The sequence below is a fragment of the Temnothorax curvispinosus genome, unplaced genomic scaffold (genome assembly GCF_003070985.1).
Source record: "Temnothorax curvispinosus isolate PA1 unplaced genomic scaffold, ASM307098v1 QBEX01015170.1, whole genome shotgun sequence".
In the NCBI taxonomy this organism is placed as follows: Eukaryota; Metazoa; Arthropoda; class Insecta; order Hymenoptera; family Formicidae; genus Temnothorax; species Temnothorax curvispinosus.
The window spans coordinates 48,094-75,763 of record NW_020224950.1 but is presented as its reverse complement, the minus strand read 5'-3'; the positions used below and the strand labels follow the sequence as shown (position 1 = coordinate 75,763).

Sequence of the window (27,670 nt, the reverse complement as noted above, 5' to 3'; positions counted from 1 at the left end):
ATACAAGTTTCGCTTAATTATTAATATTAGACTTACTATTATCGCTGGCTGTTATGGAAAGAGCGTCTCCTAATGCGTCAATAGACCCTCGAGAATCGGAAGGGTCCAACCTCGTCACTCAGCTGGAGGAGTTTTCGAGTAGTGGTTCGACAATTAATAAAGACAAAATACGTATGAACTTCGTGCGTAAAATAAAAGACAAAAGGCGCTCGCTCCGGCTGAGTACGTATTTTTATAGGGACCGATTTGAATGCTGGCTGGATTTTTCGTGTCCTGATTTGCTAATGAGCGAATAGAGATGGTAATTATGGGAGGCTTCTATGGCTTCCATTGGTTAGAATTAATTCCTTCTAGAAGGTTCTAAGGACGCTTTGGAGGGAGTCAAAGGATGCACTTGAGTCATACTGCATTAGCTCTCGACTGGCAAATATGTTATTTTTCTCGCGCTATCATTCGGACGCTTCTTCACCGAGATCCTTTGATTCCTGCCGACATTCTGGGTGGTACGGCCGAGGCGTATTTTATATTATTATCGATCGCATTGTAGGGGACTGCGACGTCTTATGAATCATCGCATGGCAAGGGGCGGCTACAACGTCTTGGTGAATCATAGCAAAGGTTAATATTAATATGAAAATGCAAGGTTTACGACAGAGACAATTATAATTGACCGATTTTGAAGAGTTTTGAAAAAGGGGACAAAATTTAATTTGCGTGACGTCACAGTTGACAGCATTTTTTGTATAATACAATACAGGAAAGTCCCCTATTATGAGATAGGCTCCTAATATGCGACAGCTATAGCTATAGGTTTCTGCTAAACTAATAGGCCCTATCTATTGGTTCCACCATGAACTTATTGCCCTTGGGGTAAAATCTATTTAGTGGAAAATTCATTGTTTGATCGTGCGTGTAGTCGTTGCAGAGAAAGAAATTATGAAATTGGATGTTGTCAAGTGCCATGGATATGAGTCTTTAAACCTTGTTTATTATATTGAGTTGCTCAATTGTAGAGATTAGATTTGGTGATCGCGAAACCGCAAGGCGTGGTGCTCGTAACATGAGATACTCAGAGTACTCCTGGGTTGCTGGAGTATGAAAGTTATTGTATAGTAATAAAAGAAGAGAAAATACTATATTAACGTTAAGGGAAGGTTTATACGAATTTATAAGTCTGTGCTGATCTTGATTTGAGAGGGAAGAGTGGAGGGGGAAGATTATAGGTACAATATTGAGTATAAGTGGGTTTACGATTGTTGCAAATATGCTTCTCCATTACATTTGTCTTTCAAAAACTTTAAATAAAGTTTTTTAATTGCAATATCATGTATTTTGCACTTTATTAGCGATTTTCCGGGGTCTCTCATGTTAGAAGCACACTTTTGCGGTTTTGCCGAAAGCTCATTTTTCACATTTTTCTAATTTTCAGCAAAATTAATATTTAAATTAAATTTTACATTTCAGTATCTTAAAGCTTATTAAATTCCCTTCAAAATGACCTACTATATTTTTCAATTCTGCCCATAGACTTCCGGCAATCACACAAAATAGATATGGTATCTCATAATCGGGTACTTTCCTCTACATCTACATTTCTGACATGATCTTATTGCCCCCCTTATTTCTGCCATATATGCCATCTTATTTCTGGCAATGATCTTAACGATTTTTACTTGCATATAAAATATGATTATATATATAAAATATTGTATAATCTAATCGCAAATTTACTTTTTGTAAAAAAAAACGCAAAAGTTATTTTTATAATTATTATTTTTCTTATATATACGAACAGAGATTATACAGAGTTTATACATTTCGTCTATCAGACTATGCAATTTTTCTATTTCTATCTGAACAGAAGTAGAAAAATTCAATGACCTTTTTTTTATCTTACAAAAGTCAGAACTGAACTCCACCAAGTTTGATAAAACTTGGCAGGATTTACAGAGAAAGTTCTCCTGAATGTAATAATACCAGTTTACACGAGGTATAAATTCGCGATTCCCAATTTCCGCGCAACTTTCAGACCCTCGACTTTCTGTGCCGTGCTACGAGACTTCTTCATGAAAAAAAATAATTGTATCGGATTCTACGGATACAAATCTAGAATTATATTGATGTAAATTGGACAAAAAAGAATTACAGTAAGTGCGTAAAAGGAAAATAAATTTAGAAATCTCAATGCCGACACGCGCGCGTGGCGTCAGTAGAAAAAGACTTTTATGGTCAGACATCTGAGGGAAAACTGATTAGTGATTAACCTCGCGTATGAGACAATCTACACGAATAAAATTTTTTTCTTTCATCTTAAAACCGACCATCAACTAACGCTGTTGGCCACATCACGCGTACATATATATTGTATGACATAATATATCTGTAGAAATATATATGTTTAATTAATGGTGTAATAATCATTTGCCTGTTATCAATATGTCTCTTCTGTATACGTCACAGAGTTGCATAAAAAATTAAACAGTCGTAATTGGTTCCTCGATCGCATAAAATATTTCTTTCCCCTATCCGCCGATTAATCTCGCGATTGTCGAAAACACGAAAACGCGCGTATGGCAACACGTGAATTTAATTCATCGTGACGTTACTTGTTTGCGATCTTGCGGATTTAATCGTTGAGATGCCACTTACAATTAGCTAATTGCTTCTGCTTGTAATTCGCTTAATCGTACAAAGAGCGTACGAATGTTCTCCGCGCTCGGTATAGTTATTTACAATTTCCTTGTGCGTTAATCCTCAATAATAACAGGGAGGATAGAATTAAGGATGAACTGGGATGAACTGAGAAGGTAATTTTATTGTTAACAGTATATCCTTTATTTTTTCCTTTGCCTTTATTTTTTACTTTCATGAAAAGACATCTATTATTTGCTTCGTTTTACAGATTTACATATTTCATTAACATTTACATATTTCTTTTTATTATAAATATATATAATTGCGAAGCCAATTGTGTGTGTAATTTGTATATGCCTAATCTTTATACGTGTGGGTACAGATTTACTTGAAATAGGGAAGAAAGAATTAGAAGTAATTAAACTAAGAAAGTAATTTCATTATATATGTATATCAAGCAAAAGTATTCTTTACTTTTGCCTCATGCTTTTTTTGCTTCCATCAGAAGACGATAATACTTTGTTTTGATATAAATTTACACAGTTTCCTAACATTTACAAATCTTATCAAAGACGTTTGAGAAGTAAAAGTGCGGTGTGTTGCATATATACATAAATCGCATGTGCGAGAGTATAAGTATTTGCTGCGTTATCGATGCGTGCACGGACAATCGCAATAATCTCCAGTCAGCTGAACCGCGTGCCGGACCTCATTTTGCCTCCTCGACCGCGCCGCAGTTTCCTCCAGCCAAGACACGTTCACGTGCTTGGCGGTCCGCGGAAAGTCCGTAAAGTCCTTGCGAATGAAAGAGCAATGTTTCACGATCTTTTCTCACGCGGGTATTATCGGATAGATATGATTTTCATGCTATTCAACTCAAATATTTCTAAATTTTCACGCACACCCAAGAGATAATAATTGTAATCGTGTATTACAATCTCACAGGGAGTACGGGGACACTTGTCCCCGATATTATATCGTTTACCTAGTTCAAGTTCATTCAAACTTACCCCGAGGACGGCTGAGGACGGAATTTCTGCGCGTGTATGAATGACATGAGTCGCCGTCAAATCGTGTCCGTTCGTCGGCGTAACTATGGTGGCGCCGAGTCTAACGTTTTATTAACATTGTCAAGGAAAGATCATAGTTAAAGGGCATCAGCAGGCTCGGTTTTAAACTCGCCCCCAGAAGAAGATATATTTCGTAAAGAACGAGAAAAGTGAACCTGGGTTCACGACGCGGAAACATCGCATGAACGATTCCAGCGACGGCGACGGGGTAAACGGCGATTGGATAGTCCCTCCAGGGATAAGAATCCTACGCGAGCCAGCGCGAGGTTTCTGGCCATTGTAACCCATCGAGAATCTGATTTAAAATTTAAAAATTGAATTGCACTATTATGTAATTGAATTAAATTAGTGGTGGTCGATACGAGACCTATATTGGGATAATTTCCCGTTAGAGAATGGGGAGGCAGTAAAAATTTATGAAATTACCGAGGGCGAGCGCGATCATTATAAAATCATCGAGCTTTTATGAAATTGTGAATGTAAGTGTAAAGATAACGCAATTAAGGGAAATATAGTGGTGCGGGAATTATCAAAATAATGATGAAAGAAAGGATACGTTTTAAGCATCCTTCGTGCGTCCTTCCTCCTGCTTGTATCGAAATCAGGCGCGAGACTCACTCGCATGTCTTGCAGCACATTATTATATTTCTGAAAGAAAGTTTGCGATAGACAAAAGAGAAAAAGAGTGAGATAATGTAACCAAGAGAAATAATAATGATACAAACATAAAATAGTGTAATATAAAGAAGAAAGAAGGTAAAGTAAAGCAACATAAAAATTTATATAAAAAAACAAAAATAACACATAATATAATCAATGTAGATATGTCTATGGTAAGTATGTATAAAATAAAAAATTCTTTATAATATTGCAATATATAATTATACATATTATATTATCGGAGCAATAATAATAAAATTAATTAATTGAGTAAATATAAATCGAAAGAGGACAAAAGGACGGGAGCATTTATTAAAAGATTCGCGATATCGTATGAAAAAACAAAACGTAAAAATATAGAAAATTTTGCGGTCACAGAAATCAATTAAGATAATTTCTCTGGCTACATCGAAGAAAAAACGGTCACTTAATTATTGTTAGTCATTACTTACGATATCCTCGGTGTCCGAATCAAAGACACTCGCATCGAACGAAGACTCGAAAGATCCTTCTGTTCCGCTAGCGAAATGATCAATGCAATCCTCCCTTTCCCGTTTTATCTCCGATCTCTCCTCTTTCTTGAACCTTGTTGACGGGAAATCCTTCATTTCGTCCTTAATATCGCGTTTAACTTTCGCTTTCTTCTTCTCTGACCGGACTTTGTCGGATGATCCATCGTCGCATTCATCTCCCTTTTGTCTTTTTCGGGTTTCTTCCGAAAGTGGTATCCTCTTAACTTCCTTCTTGACATCCATCGGCTCCTCCTTGACCTTGGAACTCGTTGATGGCGCATCCCACGAGGCTGTTTTCACGCTCTCGTTCTTCCTCGGCGACGTGTTCGCAGAATCAGGCAGCTTTTTCCTCTTTGAGACGTCCTTGACATCCGCTAACGTACCGAACAAGCGATCGAAATCGGCGGATTCGGGCTTCTTCTGGAAGAGGCGACGCAACTCGTTCAGGGTGGTGGCCGTCGACCAGTCCTTGTCGTGGCGGATCCGCGTGACACGCGGAAACCGGATGCTGATGCCGTCTGCAGTATGCACTCCTTGATTCGTAAACTCGGCTCCCGTTATCTCCCATACTGGCTGTTTCTGCGTCGGGTTTCCACCCGTCGTCAAAATAACGATTAATGGTTACGGCATTATATGGAGGTCCGTAGAGTTTGCGTTTTAAAAATGAAAATCGCATGATCCGAATGAAAAGAGAACAGCGGAAGATTATCAATATTAATTAATCGACTAAATATGGAATTAGGAAGAAGTAAATAGAGATTAGTATATTTAGAAAGAAACATAAAAATGAGATATTTTAAGTCCTTGAAGATTGGTAATTATTATAATATTTAAGATAAAGAATTAACTCCTGTTTTATCCTATAAGGAAATCTCATATGCAACACCGATTTTGTGTCATAAAATAATTTATAAAAAGAAATTTAGAAATTAGATACCAAAAGTTCAATATAAAATTGCTTGTTGTTGACATAATAAAATTTCCGTCCCAGCAACAGGCTGGTTTGTTGGTCGATGGGTCAACTCGCTGGATTACCTTGGGATCTCTCGCCACGAAATCCGGTACCATGGGTTTTTTGGCAAGTAACCAGCTCGGTAGCTTCTCTGCGTCTTTGCCGATCTTCACCATGTCCAGCTGGTCCTGTAATAACGCCAGGGTGGCATCGTCGTGTCCAGTGTGTACCTACGATGACAGGCGTAATCTCCCACTCTGATTCGAGTTGACATTTGAAAAACTCATTAAACATTTTATTTACTTTGGTAACAGTTAACCACTTGCCGTGCCTCTCGTCGTAGCAGCCCATTAAAAAGACCGACAGAATGCCGCCTGTAAAACAAATTTAAAAAAAAAAGAAGAAAAAACACTTAGAAATATTGAACACATTGAATTGGTGCATTGGAATTACAACGCTGATATTCCCACGATAATTTCTGGTATACAGTTAAATTTTACGAATTTTTCGCACCGCGCCGCGATATATAAAGCGTCGCGGTTCATACGGACCTTTGTTGCCCGTGCCGTACCATGCACCAAGTACGACGAGATCTGCGCTATCAGCCATCGCACCACCACACAGATAGTCCTTTTTTACCTTCAACCAGTGCCTCTTGCCCGGCTCGTATTTGCTCTGAAAATGCAAAGATTTCGAAACAGAATAAAACCCAAACAGTGTTACGAAGTAGGTCTTCAAATATTATCAATTTTATCGCTGGAAATTATGGATAGATAAAACGAGAGAAACATTTGTAATATAAAAATAATGAAGTGAATAAATAATTAATAATATGTAAATAAATAATGTCTACGATTATTTAATCATTCATCGGTCGTGTCATCGAAGGAATATAATAATAATGTGAGAGTTCCCGTAACGGGAAAGTCTCTACGTGCCTAATACAAGAGTCGATACGTACATCGATGTCCTTCAGAACCAAACCCTCGAGACCCAGTTTCAACACTTGAACAATCCTTTCCGCTAAATCCCGTGGATCCTGGAAATCAGACGCGAATCTCGTAATCCACGATACCGCCATAAATAAATAGTAATTAGCGCTTTTTTAAATTCTATTTCATTACATGCACTTCGTGAACCTCCGACAACATTATTCTGTTCGGTATCTCGGTCATCCTGTCCTTCAAGATGTTCCTGCGCTCCAACATAGATCTAACGCAACGAGAGAGAAAGAGAAGAGAAAGAGATTTAACGTACCGTCATCAGAATAATTATTATAAAGTATTATTGTATATTTTTACGAAAACTCGATATTTACTTGTCTATAAGTATCTCGCTGTTGTAATATAAGCAGTCGAAGACAAAAAGACATACATTGGCGTTTTTGAATTCGGCTTTCTGAAAACAAACTCGATCACGTATATTAAAATGTCCTTATCGTATTATTATTTAAAGTTATCACTGCATTATTATAAACTCGTCGATTGCAAAATTAAAAATAATGAATTAAATGACAGAAACAGATGCAAAGATATATTCCATCCAAAAATCGTCAAAGAAAAGATAATTGAATAAAAAAAATTTGCGGCAAGGAAAAAAACTCGTCGATCTTACTTTATGAATTCCTAAGGTTCCGAAAGGCAAAGGTTGCCCAGTCTCATTGTCAACCATGAGAACCTCAGAATCGAGGATTAGATCGTCGCCATCAGGAAACGCCTGCACTATATAATCCTTGAAGAGATTCACCTGGAAAAATAGATTATTCGATCGCGTCGGCTCTTTAAGCTTGGAAATCGCGCGGTCGCACTTTGTTATCGTGCGTTTCGGATTTCGTTATTTTCAATTCTATTAGATCATCACGTAAAAAATACCAACAACTCTCGAGTAATTTATCAGAAAATAAAGTATTTAAATCCTTTCAAGAAATCCGGCTTAAAACGTGATAATCGTTTATAAATAGTTACGGTATTTCACGTAACAGTTTTTGGCTCAATTTTACCTTAAATTAAAAACAAATATTTTATAGATATATTACAGTTGCCGGAACTTCTGATTAAAAACCTAAAAATTTCTTTAAATTGATTATCTTAACAACATTCTTCGCGCTTCTTGGTGGCGCTATTTTCGCAATGTCATTGTAAAACATTCAAATACAAAAAATAAATAAAAAAACGTTTTTGGCTTCATATCCGATTCCGTTAAATTTTGCGTAATATTAATAATCACATTTTTATGTTAATTTAATCTTTTCTGTTTCTGCACGGTATCTATAACGTCGCGTAAACCTTCTGAATCATTAAGGGCCAATTTCATCAACCACGGTTAGCTTAACCGACGGTTAAAGTTAGCAGGATTGACTAATAGAAAGCAGGGTGGATTCATTTCTATTGGTCAATCATGCTAACTTTAACCGTCGGTAAAGCTAACCGTGGTTAGTGAAATTGGCTCTAAGCAACATTAATTTAATTCCTTTCGCAAATTGTTTACGCATTTCTGGAAATTATCATCTATACCTTGTGCGGCAGGACCGGCTTGAGGGATCTGCTGAAGTATCGAAAGTCGTTTCCGCATTTGTGCACCTGCACGCGCTCGCCGTCGTACTTGACCTCCGACAACATTCCGTTCGGGCACTTTCGCATCGCCATTTCCACGGACGTGCACGCCTCTGCCTTAATTAATCAATCAATCAATTAATTAATTAATTAACTATCCGGCTGATTAGTAAATTATACAATGCACGATTATTTAGCTCTCCAAATATAGTGTATAACAAACTTATTAACGTGTATCATAAATATAATAATAACAAGTGAATTAATAAACAATGCAATTACTAACTACTAAATAACATAAATAATTCAAACGTAAATAATTATTGATATCATACATAGAATATATTTTGTGTATTATATATACATAGATATATATTATATTAAAAAACTAGATAACTTTCGCGGATTTATTTCGATATACCAGCATCGGTAAAACGGGCGTCATCAGCGAAATGGCCACTTTTTTCCGGCTTAAGGGCGAGCTCGAGGCATGCGGTTTATCCTCCAGATTCGGCAGGAAACGTCGCACTACCGCTTCCAGATCTCGGGACATCTGGAAGGCCTTGTACGCATCCGCATGGAGCCCCTCGAGACTGGATACGACAGCGCAAATATATATACATATATATATTTTAATTACCGTCTTCGAATCGATTTTAAAACTAACAGAAAAAGAAACACTTGCGCGCACTCACATATGTTTCGGTCCGGCGTTGATTCTCAGATCGTGTTTGATCAGACGCACGATCATCTTCAGATCGTTGGCGGTACATCTACAATTTTTATCGTGCATTCGTAACGATTTTGAATACTTAAACATAAAAATAAAAAAATCAAAACGAAAGATGGCATTCAACCATTCAGCTGCAATTGTTGTTTATGCGTATCGTCTTTTATATCGAGCATAATTGAAGCAAATAAAATTTTGAAAGAGAAATAAGGAGTAATATTAAGTGCATGGAATAAATACGTGATAAACTGCAAGAGAGATTGAGACTCCAATTTTAATTGCCAAAATAGCTTTATCGTTATTTTATATATGTCAATTGGATATGGAAATGATAAGTCGGGGCTACGCAACGTAATCGCCTCGGTAATCGCGGTGCGTTTGATATTTCTTTCATTGATAAATATTCCGAGAAGACCTCTTCACATGCCACAGCTGAAAGGTTAACGAGAAGAACGGCCGATCAACGAACTTACTTATCAAGGATAGATCGAAAATGCTGGATCTGCTCCTCTTCCTTGGTCAAACGCGACAAGTTTTCCAAAAAGAGATCGACCTGTCCAATAAATCTTATTAATAAAGGCATGAGACTTCGATGGGTCATTCTGTGCATATTTGCATTTGTTTTGTCGGATGAATTGCGGATAAATTACGGACTTTCATTATCATGTATTTTATCTCAAAATTATCCAATTATTGTTTATTACAGACGGATTATAGTTAAATAGACAAATTAAACAAACCATTTAATTAAAATTTCAATACTTTATGTTGACGTTCCTAATTCAAATTTTCCTTAACCCTAGTTAACTTAATCATAAATTCACCATGGATAATTGTTGGACCAATTAAAATTAATTACGGAGAAAAATCGAAAAAATAAATCAAAAGAATTAAATAAATTGTCGGACTAATTGATTATAATTATAGTCCAACAATTTGTTTAACTTTTTCATTTAGTTCTCCGGCTTATCTCATCATGATTTCTCTTCGTTCTCGAAATTCGCGAAACTACGCCGACTTACGTCTTGAATTGTCAACACGCTCGCGGCGCAAGGCGACACGGCAGCGCTATTTTCAAAGAACACGCTGATCGTCTCGGCCACGTCGCCTTGCTCCAGATGTTCCAGCATCGCGTCCTCGTCCTGGAGCAGCAATCGCGCGAACAATTTTATCAGCTGCTTGCTCTGCAGATTGTAAATTCTCTTCACCGCGCCGGGCAGCAACAGTTTGCACCAGAGCACGATGTCGCCCTTAAAACCGTCTACGGAGTGAACGAAATAAAAAAAGAAAAAAATCTGCGCATAAATATTATTGTTGTAATATCATCTTTCCTCAAAATTAGTATCCACGACTGCTTGATATTCGACACTTTTATCTTTTTTTTTTCCATAAAATTGGGAACGTCTGACGATTCAGTTATCGAATAAAAAAATTTTCCACATTTCAAGGACAGTCTCTTTTTTTAAGCATCCCGAAAAATTTTTCCAATAAAGAGTAAAAAAATACGAAGCAATCTTTTTAAGATAAAAAATGTTTTAATCTTAAGGCATAAAATGTTTTAATTTTAAGTCATAATCAAGGCACCAGGAACCTTTTATCGACCAATTTGCAATTCAACGATTAATCACACGATTAAGATGGTCTCGCTCGTGTACACTCGATACTTCTATCTGCGCGTATAAAAATTTTGTTTAAAGAGTGATATATAAAACGCGAATAAAGTAAATTAAAAAATACAAACTTAAATATCCGATAAAGCTAATAAAAACAGCTCAATTACTTCAATCCGCATGCACATTGCACGATTCAGAAAAAAGATAAAAGTTGCTTAATGGAAAAAGATTATATAAAGATTCGACGTAAAAAATTGTGAATTTGATTAGTTTCGCTCCATCGACGTCTACTTTATCTCGAATTTTTTTTAATAAGCGCATTTGCGAACGATAATTATTTCGAAATAAGATGACTAGCCGTTTGTTATTTTATAATTTTGCACCTCATCCATCGTACATTATTAATTATTCCGTCTATTATTATTCTCCTATCTTCGATAAAAGATAATGTAATAGTAACGATTTATAAATAATATACTTAATAATAATAAAAATCTGATTACGTTTTTCTTTTTTTTTTCTTTTATTGTACTTATGTTTTACGTTTAATATCGATAAGAGATATAACGAAAATATAACTTTTCAACAAAAATAATGGTTGCATAACAATCTCCTATCGAAATGTAAGAATATGAAATTTTCCCTGTTTTTTCTTTCAAACAACACTTATGTGTAACTCGGTCAGCTTCATCAACGTAAGACTGCCGAAGCAAAGATGCAACATTTGTGTCGTGCAACAAGTGCAACAAGTGCCGAGTACGCGCAACAATTGTACTACGGTACTCTCAATCGATACTATTGAAATGCGCGTGAAACTCGCACCAGGTAGCCACCTTCCCCTCAATGAGGACAAATCGAGCGAAATCGAAGCGCGAAAGCGAGAAGTACGCCGCGTGACGCGCGCGTTTATAATTCGCGCTCGTCCGCGGAATTCTTCATCATCGGCGAAAATAGAGCGGCCGCCGTCGTGTCGGCTAGCGAGATTTGAGCACAAAGTAAAACGGCGGCTTTTAAGCCGTCACACAGCACGACGCGGCGCGGTTCCGAGATCCATTAACCGCGCGGCTATCGATGTTGATCCGACACGGATCCTCCGCGCGCTTCGCGCCTTTGAGACGCGCGGCGCGGCGCGGCGCGGCGGTAAATTTCTCCACGGATTGCGAATTCCTCGTGCGCTCTCGCACATCGGGATCCCGATCGGGATGAGATGATCGAGCATGCAATTCGTAAATAATGGTACCTAAGAATAGAGGGGCCGACCCATCCGGGGGGGTGCAGTAGAGCGTCCGAGCGTCGAATTCCGCGTCTCGCGGACGGCAATTCCGCTAGACCGTGTTTCATCCCGCTCACCACGGCCTCAGATCTCCTTTGATCCTCGCGTGAAATATATCCGCCGACGCGACAGGTCGCAATCAGAAAGCGCGACATCCACGATCGCGTAGGCGCCGCGTCGCTCGTCGCCGGGTCGGTCGATCCGCACCCGCGATCCGACACCCGTCATTATTGCTTATCGCAATCATAGGCTCCGAAACGCGCGCATTATCGTGCGTATCGTTTCACATGATACGGGATATGGAAGCCCCTCTCTTTTTTCTCTTTCTCTTTCAGGCAGTCACGCGATGATTTTTTTGTCTCCACGATTGCGTCAGGTCAGCGTATGACGTTGCTCGAATACGTCGAAGAGAGCTGAAGATAAATTGGTCCGCGTCGTTTCGACCGTCGAGTACTTAATTAACCCTGAACCGCATGCCTTGTCGTGAAGAGCGAAATGACACTTTCGTTCATCGAAAAAATCTTCGAGAGTATCACATAATTTATTTCTCTGTAAGATTGTTGCATATTGCATGTTATACCGTTTCTGAAATAATTTTTATAATTTGCTTTTGAGAAATATTATACTACATTTACAATTTAAAATTTTTCTCTATTTCGTAAATTAATATCTTATACTTTGTAATTATTTTATGACAAAATATTATATGCAAAAAAGAAAGAATACCCAAATTTTTCTCCACGGATTGACAGTATTCTACGTAGTTTTATATCTTTTCTTTTTAACGCGTAGATTTTCCTCACATTACTTTTTCTCGCATACTATCGAAAAAAATTACCGCGCATTCTTGACCTCTTTTACGAGGTAATTACCTCGACATCACGAGTTGCACGAGATTTTGCCGGACGCATCATTTATAGGTATTTGTAAATAAATTCTTTTATAATTTCTTAGAACACGTAACTTCTTCGCTTCAACATCTTAAAATATACTCAAGTTCTGAGAATTATATATACAAAGGAAAATATAACGGACAGAGTAACGAGCAGAGTGTGTACAATTCCAAAGTTATAAAGTAAATCAAAATCCTCGTCGATCGATAAAAGAATTTGACCAATGCGTGTAATAGCGAAAACTTGCCCCCCCCCCTCTCGTTCTCCCTCCCTTTCTCTCTCTCTCTCTCTCTCTCTCTCTCTCCTTGTCTAGCCACGTCAGTGTCAGGAAATGTCGTAATATCATGTCACGATATTGTAACGTCGTAATATCTATAGGGAATGGATATCGTAATTGCCGAGTGCGTGAAAAACGCGACCATTCAGCTTCGGCGGGCAACGGTGCGCGTCGGCGAAGTACGACGGGGCGGAATCGAGATAAAGAGCCCGCGGGCTCACGCTCCCGAGAGAAACTCGCGGGAAGTAAGGCGGAGGAAGAAGAAGGAGGAGAAGGAGATAAAAGAGAGCACGAGGGTGAGAGAGGAGACGATAGTCTGGAGCCAAGCTGGCTAACGCGAGAAGGGGCTCGCCGTCGTCGCCGTCGCAGCGCGACCGATCGCGTTCGCGGAGAGGAAGAGGCTCCCCGCGCGATTAGAGGTGGGGGCGTCCGAGTGCTTATAAGACACGAGGGTCCCGCCGCAAGAGACCGAGAATCGATAGTTCGCAAAACCGCGGGGCAAGTAAGATCATTCGAGAAGCACGAAAAGGCAAAACGCGAAGAGAAAAAGAAGGAGAGAGAGAGAAAGAGATAGACAGATAGAGATATACGGGAAAGTATTTAAACGAACGGTGGACTCGACGTTGACTTTAAGTAATCACGATCACCCGCGAATCGGACGTATAAATTAAAAAAAAAAGGAAAACAAAATTGATTTATATATAAGGAAACCGATCTTTCTTTCCACTGTGCGTGCTGCGGTAAGCTCGAGCGAATCATCGAGCGGGGAAGTTCGAGGGAAGCAGGAATTTTGGCGAGGCGTTATTGGCTACCTGAAGAATCTGCTCAACCCTTGCGACAGTGACAGTGAGTATCCTTTGGAAATCGCATCGACGAGATATATTTCCTATTTTCCTATATTATTAATCACTGTTAATACACGGCTTAAACAAACTGTTCAAGCCGAATAAATCAATGATTATTTAATTTAATTATTGGAGTAAAATTCGTAACACTCAAGGTAATTGAATAAGTTTGCGCAAATATATATGTGTGTGACATATCTTTTAATAAGATTTTTTACTAAAAAAATTTCCAAAATATTTACTCATATATTTATATCAATATCTAATATTATATATTAAATCCAAGTATTTATTTAAAATAAAAGTGGTTTTTATTCACGTCTAAAACTTTGTCCCTCTCGCCTCTCATTCGTTACTCATAGTCCTCATAGATTTATTTAATCACGCGTGTCGCGAAGGACACCGACTCCGCGAGCGGCGAGCGAAAACAGTGTCTCGAAAAAGGACAAAAAAGGGAGAAGACTGCTTCTGTGTAAACTATTGCGGATGACAGACTCGTATGAAGCTTTTCGCGAAACTTGGACGATCTTTAGGAAGTTTCGCGACCTCTCTTTCTTTTCGTCCGGCCGCACAGATAACCCCGTCAAAATTTTCCACTTAGCGGCCCTCGCGGTGCCCAAGTCTCATTCGCGCCCGCTTGGATGATTAATGGTTTCCTTGTATCCGATTCCGGTATCATCTTTATTAACCGCCGCGCCGCTCCGGGTCTCGCCCCTTCGCCTCTGAGAAAAGCGTGCACGGGAAAGAGAGAGAAAGAGAAACCGCGCGAAACGAAGCTCGAAGGCGATCTCTCGGGAGGAAGAGCGATAGCGCGGGAAGAGAATCACAATGGAATGAGAAATAAAGCAGCGCAAAAAGCGGGGGAGCTTCGCGGCTCCGAAAGCAGCGTAGCGGGGGAAGTCGAGATAGACCTCGAAGTGATGGTGTTTACGCGGAGGAGAGAAAAGCGCGCCGCGCCGCGCCCGCGCCGCGCTCGTCGATATCCCCATTGATGAGATCAATTAAATTCCGCATCGGTTCGCTCGCTCGCTTCGCCCTCGTTTTGCTTCTTCTTCAACTTCGCTGCGTCGCGTAACACGCGACCTATGCGTACGAGGCCTCGTGATTCATTCCGGTTTATTCCTCCGTCTCGTGCGACTTGCGAGTCACGTCCTGCCTCCGCCGTGCCTCTACTGCCTCTTTCCGTTTGTCTAAGGCTGCGGTCCGATTCACGCTCACAACGTTGTAAGCATCATTCTGTCTTTGTTGCACATCAATAATCAATATCAAACGAAGATAGAGCGATGCTTACAGCGCTGTGAGCGTGAATCGGACCGCAGTGCAGCCTAAACAAACCTACGTAATGCAGGAGCAGCAGAAGCGCAACCCATTGCATTGGTTTAGAAGGTGGAAGCAGAGGAAACGGAGGGAGAACGTATCGCGTAACGGATCGGATTCGAGTCCTGACGAAACGTTTCCTTCTTTTTAAGCTTTGATCTTTAATCTTCTCATTAAAGAGAAAAACAACCCCTTGGCATGATGAAGACGTAAACACGGTAAAGGGAAAAAAGAGATGAAAATAAGTTATAAACGCGAATAGAAAAGTATTCGTGCAAAAGTATTTTGCACAAAATTTTGCCACTAAGAGCTTTATTTAGTACAAATCCTAGTGTAAATTAAGATTGCATTTTTTTTTAGATAAATTTTCAGTACATTCTTCAGTGACTTATTGGTGAAAAATTGATCAAAGCTTTTACTAACCACGGCAGATAATTTTGCAATATATTTTTAATTAACTAAATTGCAATGTAATAGAAAGAATGCATATCAAGTCTTACTATTTTCTCCATTTTTTCCCCTCAAGAGAGAGTTCAGTGTTGCAAAAGAAAACGTGGTGGATCCGGGAATCAGCGGACTATGGAAAATGTATGAAGTTTCCGGTGTCGGGCTACGGCTGAATAGGTCCGCTGGCTGGGAACGCAGGAATTTTAACACTTCGGCCGCGACAGCTGGGATATTACATAAGGGATTACGTTGATTTCACACGAATCATTATTACGAAGTGCCGGTGATCCTCTTACCAGGCGCCGGTTGCGCGCTCAGATTTATCCGTCGCGATTGAGAATTTTCGATTTTGTTAATATGTATATTGTATATCTCCCACAGCTGTCGCGATAAAATCGTCAAGTTAATTTGTATCGCCCTGTACGCAAACGGATCGGTTAGTTTTACGCCGTTCAATGGCGCATAAAATAACATCTCGTCATTGAAAATCGTCCGTTCTTTAACCGACCGCTGTTCGCGTAAACGGGACGCAGAGTGTTTAATTTCTGGGCGTTAATTCGCTGCGAAATGTTTCCTATTCGACACCTCTTGGGGAGAGTGCCGGCAGGCTCTCGCAGACCGTCGAGGCGTTAATGAAAATACGTCTGTTAAAGCGCGAGTTCGCCGAGTTTCTTTGCCTGATTTTCGTAGAGCTTTCCCGCGAATCGTCGAGGGTCCAAACGTTGTGAAGGAAACGAGGAGTGGAACACAGAGGAAGAGAGAGAAAAAGAGAACGAGGGCGGTAGAAACGATGGATTTTTACGCGCGAGCGCGAGAATGAAACCGGTTCGCTCTTGGGATTCCTATACGGTCGATTCTTTTCCGGAGGAGCAATCGTCAATGAGAGAGCTCGCCGTTTTCTTAAACGCATCTGATTATTTTCATCAGCTTCTCCAACTACGCTTTGTCGCGGAGTTTCTCGATCGAGGGAGGAAAAATGTTATTGAAAACTCACGATCGATATCGCTTCTGTTATTGAAAGCTCACCCCAAGGTAGAAATGTAATTGTTTATCTTGAAATCACATGTAGAATCATCAAAGATTGTTGGACCAATCCACCCTTTTAAATTCGAGGGAAGACTTTGCCGCGTGGGAGCAACGATGCGACGAGTTTATCGAATCGTTGCAAGAACAAAGCCGAATTAAACGGCCACGATTATCGATCGGTCTCAAACAGTCGTTGGTCGCTTGTAGCAAGACTCGAAGGTTTGAAAGATTCGGTACGTCAACGTTTCGTGCATGTGGGTGCAGGATACAGTGCAAGTGAGACAGGACTCATGTCAGATGGCGCGAGATAGATCCGGCTTTTGAAAGCCGTATACTGACCGGTGTGGTAATAAATTCCAAACACATCAACCCTCGTCAATTTCTCAAAGATGCGAGAGAAATTGTACTCGATCGTGTGTGGAACGTCATGCAACGGCACGACAATGTAAAAAAATTGTGCAAATTAGAAATTTGCACTTGGCTTCCTCATAGAGGAAGCTTTAACTTCCGCAAATTTGGAGATATCGATCTATTTCTAATTTTATTATATTTTTCAGTCTTTTCTACCCCTATTTCATATATAATTCTTTTAAATTCGGTTGATTAGACTTAGCTTTATACGTGATCAAAATCTCCGAAATTTCAAACGTCTGTAACTCCAGAACTAATTAACCAAATCTTAATTAATTATATATGAAATAAGGGTAAAAAAAACTGAAAAATTTAATAGAATTAGACATAGATCGCTATCTCAAATATTGAGAAAACTATAGGATAAAACACACTTTTCTAAAAAAAAATTCCAATAAAATCTATACCGGTCAACCGATTTTAATAAAATTTGAGGAGAAAGCTCTATGAGGAAGCAAAAAATCTATAAATGTCAAAACCTTAGGTCTCTACTAAACAATGGAACAATTTTCGACAGACTACAAGACGTGCATTGCAAGTTGCTTTTGTTTCGTAACGAGTAACCTGATTGAGGAAAAGGCGTTATCGTATATTTCGTGTCTCGTGACTGGTTTCGAAAGAGATCCGGATTTCTTTGTCCAAAAATAAATCCGATACTACTATCGAACTCTAACTGTAAACTCGCATTTCCGGTCGAAATCACAAATTATGTATCTCACGATAAGTCACGATAAGTAACATAAGCCAACAGAGTTAACTGCCCCCATTTAACCCCGTACTGCGGACGTGGGGTAATTTTTAATTTTCGGGAACTTGAAAAATTTGCATCTATTACTATTACAATTCAAGTCTAGTTAAGAAGAAATTATTATCAAATTTCGTGCAATAAAAACATAAAGCTCATTATTTCGTTTTCCTCGAATTCTTATTTTTTTATATTTAATCACCGGAATTCTTTTTGGAGTCCTATTTATTCTTCTCGTTTAAGACGAAACATTTTAGATTTTTTATATAAAAATATGTTATATGTATATATAACACCAAGATATCAAACGTCTCATGAAATATCAAAATAACTTTATGATTTTTCGATAACTTCATCTTAATACTTTTGCATGTAGAATAGTGAAAGAAATCGACTTATGTAAAAAAACATATAGTTTCATTTAAGGGTTAGAGAAACCGTGAGCGGTATTCTAAGAAGGACCCGAACGGATTTTAAAAGACCAAAAAGAATTTTAGTTATTCCTAATAGTGTCTGAGAATAGTGTTTTATTCAGATTGAACTCCCCTGTATATCAATGCAGATAAAAACAATGTATTGATGCACAAACATATTTTGCAACGATACATTATTCTTTATGCGTGTAAAATCATTTCGCAACGATAATTTTGCAACAATTCTTTATTTATGTGTTTCAAATCAGTTCAGAAGAAACAAACTTTATTTACCCGCTACAACTTTATTTATCTAACTACAATCCATCCATCACATCACAATGAAGTATATAAATCCTCAGAAATCTTCCTCTCTGTCGGAAGATCCGTCTTTAACGTGAGAACGGTAAGAGAAATCGTTAATAAACACCTCCGCGGCACCCTTGTGAAAATATTATAAGGATTCTGATTAATAGGGCACTCAGCCTTTCGGACTCGGATGTATTCATATTCTTCTCTATATATTAAGAAAGGAGCAAAATAGGCAACAGTGAGCGTGTCTCTTTTCATAATTCTGTAGCGACAGAAAAAAAGATGGACCGATTGCGATTTTGTAAAAGGCGAGAGCAATTAAGTTTCGAGAGAAACGTTATGAGAACGAGACGAGATTTGCCAATTATTTGCAGTCTACTGTCGGCTTATCGAGGTCACCGAAACATCTCTAATCTCGAAAATTATCTCGCAACCTCTCTCTTTTCTCTCTCTCATTACCGCATGTGCATGCCGAATAATGCATGCAGATGAACTCGATTAAATTATATAACCTCGCCACCTTCGATTACTCTTACCACGCGCCATCAATCTCGGCGATATATTATTTATCTATCAATTTTTGAACAAACGTTGATATGTATCGAGCATTCCTACAGAAGTAACGTGGCCCGTGGCATAACCGAAAGAAGGGAGAAGAATTATTCCTCGCGCGCAATGATAAATCAAAAATTAAAATAAAACTTAAAATTCAAAATTTTTAATCTAGAATATTGAGAAAACCTTCTAAAATGTTTAGTCTTTAAAAAAAATCGTCTGATAAAACTGCAACTCGACCAAAAAGAATTTAATCCAAAATTAATCCTCACATCAATCTAGAATTTAATCCTCACATCAGTTCAACTTTTAATAGCGGATCATCGGATCCCTTTTCATATCGGAGAACATAATATTCATTGCATACAAACAGATGACGTCAGTATATAAATAATATAATAATATATTACAGAAATAGCACACGTTCTCCCTCGTCGAAAATATTCGACCCTTTAATTAAGGTTCCCTTAATTTAGCTAGCAGTCGTTTGATCGATCGCTTGAGCGATTACGCGAGATATCGCATATATACTTATAGAAAAACAGATACAAGTACTTACCTCCGAGTGATCCTTTTGTAAACATCCTTTTAATAATCGCAGTCTTGTCGGTGTAAGCATCGACGTCGGCGACATTGCTGCATATACGTCGAAATTCGCGAAAGGAATCATCCTTCGACGGGATTTTGCTCTTTCTCTCCTTATCTTTCTCTTTATCTTTTTCTTTATCATCCGTTTCAACCTTCTTCCGATCTAAATTCTTCTTTACTGTTTTCCCCGAAGAATTACTAGAAGAGGCCGCTTTACCTGGCGATGTAGTCTTCTTCGCACCCTTAGCCGGAACTAGAAACGAGAATTAAGAGCTAGTACGCAGAGCATTAAAAGTTATTAATTTGTTATAACATGAAGTAATTATTACATTAATTATTATGAAGTATTTATTTATTTATTATAAAACATGAAGTAATTAATAATTTTACTCCAATAATTTTAATATGAAAAAGTTGGATTAAGCCCCATAACTGCTTTCATTTATTAACTGTATTTTATTTTGCTCATTATGCTTTACTTACTGGCACGATATTATAATCTGCACGTTTTATAATATTTCTAATAAAATTTTGACATATATTTATAAAACTTAAATATTGAAAAAAGTTCACACATTATTTATTTCTAACAAATAAGATCATATTAATCGTAATAAAATTAATAAGAGATGCTAATGAAATTTTTATCTCGGAGATAACCGTTGGTGGGTCAGAATGACGAAATTTCTCAATGGCATTTCCTTCCTACATGTTCGTACATCGAGAATATAGTAGCCACCTCCACAAAACGATTTCTAATTACAGGATGGAATTACGTAGTAACGAATTACGAAATAACGTAAATATAACACCATTGTGATCTTATATCTCAATATCGATGAACTTTTCCACCCCCTTATGCGAGAGAACAGCAATCTCTCTCATAAGCATCGAGCATCTTTGAAACTTTCTGCAAAGCTCCAGTCGTAAGGGAGAAACTCTATTAGAAATCGCGGAAGTTTCAAAGAGAAAAGCTGGAAAGCCTTTCAATGATTCTCTCTGTAACATCGGTGATATCGCAACTTCGCTTCGAGATCATGCGACGGATAATACACTCGACTAGGTGCGAACGTTAATTCATTTCGAGAAATCGAAAAGACGCAGTGGCGGATCTACAGATCTACAGACTAATGAAGCTCGAGTTTCAGAACTTAAATGCAGAAAGAGACATGTCCCAAAGAGACCAGATGTTCTTTTAATGGTACATTCCTTGGACAATTCGAAATTAATTTTTCAACATAGCTTAACAAAGCTATGCAATAATAATTTACGAGTCACATGCGATTGGCAAGAAAGAACTTTTCACAAACTATATAACTTTAAGGAATCAAATGGATAATGTTCTCCAGCTAATTTTATCTGCAGTTTACTATATAACGGAATCTGAATCTGAAATCATAGAAAATTATAAGAATAAAAAACGTGATGTAAGAATTGGAAAATTATGATGAATGATAGCCTACATTTTCGACTTTTCCTAACAAAAAATCGACTTGAAATTCAAAAGATTTGTCGCTAAAAAATAAATGACAAAAATGATTCCATAAAGTTTTCTATTCGACGAAACTTTTCGGGAGAATGTAAAGAGATCATTAGGCGCAACAATATAGTGCGCAAATAAATCGCACGAAGGAAGTGATTTCTCTAAATTTAGAATAATTACATGATTTTTCGAATGCCTCCAGCTTGTCCAAGATGACCTTCCTGTCGTCGTCGGACAATTGCTCCCAACCCTTCACGTCCTCCGCGGGATCGTCGATCTTCTTGGTGGTGGCACGTTGTTTCGCGAACACGTCAAACAGACAGGTGACGTGGTGCCAGGCCGGCATCAGTTTGCCGTCCGAGAAGAAGCTCGTCACGTACTTGGCGATCCGTATCTCGCCCTTCTCGATCGGACATTTGCACTTCTTACATTTTGCGCGGCCGGTTTTCGCGCGTTCCACGGCGAACGGTTTCTCTTCCTCCTGCTGTTGCTGCTGTTGATCCTCCTCATCACTGGACATGACGTTCGAAACGTCTATCGCGTTTAAACGAATTTAGGGATAACGAATAACGGACGGAGAAAATTCTATTCCTGAACAAAAGAAGAAAATTCATTCATTCGAATAGAATTGAATTCAACTCGACAAATGGTATAACGTTAAGTAGTCAGCTCGAGTATTGATTCAGTCAATACAATTCGTACAATGAATTCATTAATGGCGCGAAGGATTTATTTTATAATATACAAAGAAAAATACACCAAATTGGAATAAGATATTACTACGTGTTAATTTTCAAATTAATCTTTTCGAAAACAAAGTCGCACGTATATTCTTGTTTCTTCACACAGAATCGTTGCTTTCGCCACACCGCCAATTACAGAACGCCCTTCGTGTAAATTACCATATACATATGCATGTCGTTACCAAATACCTCGCGAGCATTCTCGTAAGGTTTCCGCGCGTGGCTTTCTCTCTATCTCTCTCTCTTCCTTCCTCTCTCCCTCTGTTTTGAGCGTTACACATTCGAACGCGCGTAACTAGGGAACCAGGGATCAATTGCGGATCTATCGCGGATATGCTATACGCATTACGCCCCAGCTAGCTTTGCATTAATTTCGCGTGCAAGTTAAGCGGCTCTTTCGTAAAGGTAGAGCGGACAAAGCGAGCGTGCAGTTGCGCAAGCCGCTGCACTACACGCTCGTAAATGACGTGCACGTGTAATGGGTATTAGGTAATTAACCCCAAATAAGCGCACGGCGCGGGATTCCCCGTTGATACACGTGGATGTACATGACGATCGAGTTTGCACTTACAATTAAGAGACGCCAGTTTTTATCCAAAACTGATGGCGACATGTAAAAAAAATCGATGTAACGCCAGGAACAATTTATCTCCCTCAAAATAGCTAGGATTCACTTGGGACTCCACAATTGAAATGTCGGTCGAATTTTCATCGCGAAAGGATGAGATTCCTCCGCGTTCTTTATATTGTCTCCCGTCAAACAATTTAAATTCGTTGAAATGCGTTAATGTCGAGACGTAGGCGAAATATATCGAATTGCATAGACAAAGTTGCTGTACGCAATTCGCAACGTCGTAGTTTGCGTTCGTGTATCAATAATCTGTTATTTAAGCTCTTATTAGGGAGAGATTCGAATACAATAATCCTCGAAGTAGCTCTCTCTCTCTCTCTCTGCCTTTCGTTGGCGATAAGCGAAGATCGAGTGGGATGATCCCGCTGCGTCTTATCTGCCGACGGATATCGAGCGGTCCCGATCACCCATCGAGGTCGATCGAGATCGAGGATGCTCGGATTTATTTACTCACAGAACTAACAATTTCGTCATTTGGCGCGGGATCTCGCGCGAAGAGGAAGAGAGGGAAGAAAAAGGGGAAGAAAGAGGAGAGAGGCTAAAGGGAGGAATCTTGACATCGAATCTCGATAACAGTCTCCCTCTCCGTATCGTACGCGCGTGTCCCCACCCTCTTCCCCTCTGTGTCGCGATAAGAAACGATCTCGAGTGTCACCACCCGCCCGCGACGTAAGACCGGACATTGCTAAATGTCTAATTATAAATATTCGCTCATCAACGCACAATTTATGATCGGAGACGCGCGCGTGTTCTTGCAACCGACGCGACGCGACGCGACGCCGCAAGAGCGCGATCCGCGCGGCGTGATCCAAAAACGCACCCTCCTCCTCCCACGCGTAGATTTCTCAATGCCTCTCAATGCCTAGATGTCTAAATTTCTCGACAGAATTCAGAGGAGAATGTGCGCATCGCAGACGAGCTATCCGCCCGCCTGCCTGACGTTGGTTTGTTTTCATTACGCGTCGATACTATCGGCAAATTTATAATGCGCGTCATTTTCCTCGTCATTGTCGTAATAATTAGCGCGTCGCAATTAAATCGCGCGACACCAGGCGGGAGTATTCGAATCGGCTTCTCGAGCAATCTTCGACAAAATAATAAGGAAATATGATACGCATATCGGAGACTTTCCGCGGATTCTGCGGACGATGAGTCAATTATATCATATCAATAAATATTGATTTTCATAAACAAGAAATTATGAAGCTTTGATTCGAGTCGACGATCGAGCCTTTTAATAATAAAATTTTTTATGTCAAAAAACTTGCACAGGCTTTTAAAAAAAGAATTGAAAACTTTAATAATATATGTACACTGAACCGGCAGAAATGCCTGGACATATATGTATACATGTCATCGAAACGTCCAGGCATTCCTGCCGGTCAGTGTACTCACTAAAAGAGGAATAAAAAACACTCAATTAACATAAAATGGAAAATAAATGTTATCAGAGATAAAAACAATTTTCGATTTTGATAATACAGATGATTTGCTTGCGCTCTTGCACTCTTAAGTGATTTTTTTACGTAAATTCTTACATTTATTCTGTATATAAAACTGTTAAAGAAAGATCATCTAAATTTCTAAAAAAAATGGATACTTTGTATGAAACATTTCATATAAACATCCGCGATATAAATATATTATCTCGATATGTTCGAACAAAAAATATGAAATATAAAATCTTCACTCATAAAATATTTACTTTTCGATGACCTTATCTGAATACTTTCTGTCATACGTGAAATAATCGAGAGAAATCGATTTTAGCAGGCAAATTATTATACCGAAAATTGGTTTTATATTTCTAAGATTCTCTTTAATTACCTTCTTAATTTTTTTATTTATATTTATTAGACATCTTTTAACATGCGGCACGTGTTTTAAAACTGTTTACGCTACTAGTAGAATTACGTACATATAAGTTACGTGATTCGCTGCAAAAGAGTCTCACCCCGATCAACAACGAAAAGAAAATCGAAAATCTGTCGGTTCGCAGCTAGAACGTCATCTTACAAATCCGTTCGCGCGATATCAGGTTTTCCTTGGATTCCAAATCAGAATCCAAGAATGACGGTGGCTTAAACGGCGCGGTCAAGGAGAACCGTGTGTTAACAACAAACGGGCGGGGGGGAGGGGGTCGCGCAAAGGTAGGCGTCGCGCATTTCGGCGAAGAAATGATGATGAGAGGCAGGGGGTCGGGCAACCCTTCTTATTTTCCCGCGTCGCGTCGGACACCTACTACAACAGGGCGGTTACAGAAACATATCGGGGAGGGCGGGGATGACACGGATGCGGAGGAGGATACCTGCGCGCGGGTATAATAGAGGGTGCAACAGCCCTTCGTCGCTCATTCTACCACCGCGTGTCGTACCGTCGACGAAATAGATCGCGAGTTCTCAGCGAGATTCGACCAAAGTAAGTTACGCTCGCGCGATTCCCTGATCGTCCCGACAGAATTTCTACGCGTGCCATTTCATTAACGGCGATTCTTTGGCTCGTTTAAATCAAACGGGTTTAATTTAGTTAACCCTCGACTTATCGAATATTTTTAAAGAGTTGTAAGAATTATTGGGTGGATCCGTTTGTGTATCGGTCATTCAATTTTATTTCTCTTTATTTTTCTTTGCTAATCAATTTCATCAAGTTCAATAGATTAAATTCCGTCGTGACGAACGAAATACTCCCTTCACTGTCGTCCTTTGTTCGGCCGAGCTAAAAAATTCGTCGATCCTCGCATCAATTCCTAAGTAAATCATCGGATCCCCAGCGGCGAGCTTCTGCGTCGAACGCGAGTAAATCTGCGTGCGAGAGAATTGGTTTCTAATCGTTTTGTTTGCGACAGAAACAAGCTTCGTCGCGGTGCGCTTGTTCTCGCGGCCAGCGAGAATAACGGCGAAATCGATTTAGAATCTATAAATAATCGTTAAACGCAGCGCGTCACCAAACAGCGATCGCTCCGTCCGCCAGGTCCGCCGCCTGCACCGATTTCTGGATATTTATTATTATTTTCCTCGTTAGTGTTATTATCGCCGCGCCGTGACGCGCGACGGCGACGTGTCCGCGCATCTGTCACTTCGTATCGTTTCCCATTATCGTTATTGTATGTGACGCGTAATATCGCGCAGTTTCGTGATAACTTAGCCCGATAACTTAGCCGCGAGTCTCCGCTCTCTCGCGCTCGATTTTACTTCTTCGTTACCACGTGACACTCGGCCCGTCACGCGATAACGCCGTATCGGTCAAAAGGATAATCCGCGATGACCCCGGGAGACTCTCGATCGCGCGGATCGTACACACAAATCGCCCGCCCGTTCCCACCTCCATCTTCGAGATTCGGTGCCCCGTCCTCCGTGACGAGGCAAAAAAATCAATTATATCAGCGCAAAACCATCGCCGACGAGCATCTTTTGCCCCCCGCATCTTGGGCCCTTCGCGCGCGAACGCGGGGATAACCCGCGAGAACTTTTTTATCTCTCGGTCTCGCGGTGACGAGAGGAACGTTACGATATACATAATACAATCACCACGACTGTATGCTGTCTCTCCGTTTTCTCAAGCTTCGCCGTTCGCGATATACCAACGCGACTGCGACATATGCCTACGCGTGCGAGAAAGCACGCGTACTTACATATTCCTTCCGGTTCCTTGCATTCGCTTGTTCCGCGTTTACTTGTGCCGTTTTGTGCCTCCCCATTTTTCTTTTTACAGTTTTTTTTACGGTTTTAAGAAGTTTGCTTTTCATAAGGGCTGTTGCTATCATTATCATTACGAAATTTATTCAAAAAGGGAAATCTTTTCCGGTCTCTGATCTCGGCAGGATATTTTCCCACTTTCCTTTCGGGTATTATGACCGTTTCGCAATCAATTCCGTTAATTTACGAGGATTCCAATATTTCGGACACGAAGTGTCATAATTCTTCCGAACATGTCTGCGGAAAGCGAGAAAGACTATCGGAAAAGGGAAAGTATTAAAAACCTGGCAGGTGTATCCATAAAGAGAGAAAACTTGTTCATCTTCCTGCAAAAACACATTACAAACGCGAAATGTTTTCGTCATATTAAAAATACAAAAGAGATTTCGAGAAGGAGCTGTGTCCAGTTGGAAGGACAAAGATTCGTTCCTGAAACATACTCCCCTATTTTTCGGGTGATTCAATTAAAACGCTTCCAACCCGTAATTTCTCGTAATGAACATTCTGTAATACTTCCGTAATTCTTATATGTAGGTAAATCATCGTTGTCATTCATATAATTTCTCTAACAATCCTCATTACGCAATCGTAATTCTTATAACAATAATCCCGTCTTACGATATCCATATATTGGTTCTCTGTATTATTCTTATCTTCTGTACGAGCGCGCTTTTCTTCTCGTTTTCGCAGAGAGCACGAGATACGAGGGAATGACGACAAGAGGTAGTCGACGAGCCGCCGCTAGGACAAGCTTGTGTCTGCTGGCGGCACTCGTGCTGTCCTGTGCCACGAGTGGCATCAACAGGGCCCACGCGTTTCCGCAACCGCAACCGCAACCGCAACCGCAACCGGAACCGCTGCCGCCGGGCTTCTTCTACGGCGATTCCGCGGACGAGGCAGAAAATATCGTAAGCAATAGCGTAATCTACACGCGGTGACGTTTCTTCGTCAACAACCGGCACAATTCCGCTGAGTTCATATACTCAAGATGCTTTCGAGCAAAGAAAATGATTTAGAATCTTAGATAGACACTTGTGTTCAACAGAATTGCCTAATCGAATAGAGAATTCCTGAAATCTCGAAAGCTTTTTTACTCGATAACCAATCGCGTGACACTGTGTGTCCACGTGGACATTCTCCGCTAGAAAGTATTTCCCGATACTAAACGCCTGCGATAAGGAGTTTTATTCGCGAGTAAACAAAATGCGCTTGACATAAAATCGCGGTTCTTGCACATTCGTAGCACTGGACTCGCGGACATTGGACATTAAATTAAATCGGCACACAAGAAAT

The 27,670-nt window shown here is 39.6% G+C and overlaps 2 protein-coding genes across 3 annotated transcripts in view; one reads left to right on the top strand and one right to left on the bottom strand.

Annotated features, from left to right (window-relative positions):
- Positions 1–2,826: 2,826 nt before the first annotated feature.
- LOC112465414 (DNA ligase 3) overlaps positions 2,827–27,670 on the bottom strand; it is a 33,053-nt gene continuing 8,209 nt past the window's right edge. For both annotated transcript variants that reach the window (XM_025032948.1, XM_025032947.1), the window contains 18 exons: positions 21,489–21,899; positions 19,797–20,078; positions 10,133–10,371; positions 9,584–9,663; positions 9,076–9,153; positions 8,802–8,973; positions 8,342–8,497; positions 7,443–7,574; positions 7,147–7,226; positions 6,953–7,040; positions 6,790–6,867; positions 6,380–6,503; positions 6,132–6,202; positions 5,912–6,058; positions 4,817–5,455; positions 4,261–4,352; positions 3,645–3,744; positions 2,827–3,429 (listed from right to left, as the gene is read on the bottom strand). In XM_025032948.1, coding sequence (XP_024888716.1) covers positions 3,283–3,429; positions 3,645–3,744; positions 4,261–4,352; positions 4,817–5,455; positions 5,912–6,058; positions 6,132–6,202; positions 6,380–6,503; positions 6,790–6,867; positions 6,953–7,040; positions 7,147–7,226; positions 7,443–7,574; positions 8,342–8,497; positions 8,802–8,973; positions 9,076–9,153; positions 9,584–9,663; positions 10,133–10,371; positions 19,797–20,078; positions 21,489–21,828 — 3,045 coding nt within the window. In that variant the 5' untranslated portion in view covers positions 21,829–21,899 and the 3' untranslated portion in view covers positions 2,827–3,282. The remainder of the gene's footprint in view (positions 3,430–3,644; positions 3,745–4,260; positions 4,353–4,816; positions 5,456–5,911; positions 6,059–6,131; positions 6,203–6,379; positions 6,504–6,789; positions 6,868–6,952; positions 7,041–7,146; positions 7,227–7,442; positions 7,575–8,341; positions 8,498–8,801; positions 8,974–9,075; positions 9,154–9,583; positions 9,664–10,132; positions 10,372–19,796; positions 20,079–21,488; positions 21,900–27,670) is intronic.
- LOC112465415 (integrin beta-PS) overlaps positions 13,507–27,670 on the top strand; it is a 30,142-nt gene continuing 15,978 nt past the window's right edge. Inside the window, exons 1-2 of the mRNA XM_025032951.1 lie at positions 13,507–14,012; positions 27,068–27,285. Of these exons, the coding sequence (XP_024888719.1) occupies positions 27,088–27,285 (198 nt within the window). The 5' untranslated portion in view covers positions 13,507–14,012; positions 27,068–27,087. The remainder of the gene's footprint in view (positions 14,013–27,067; positions 27,286–27,670) is intronic.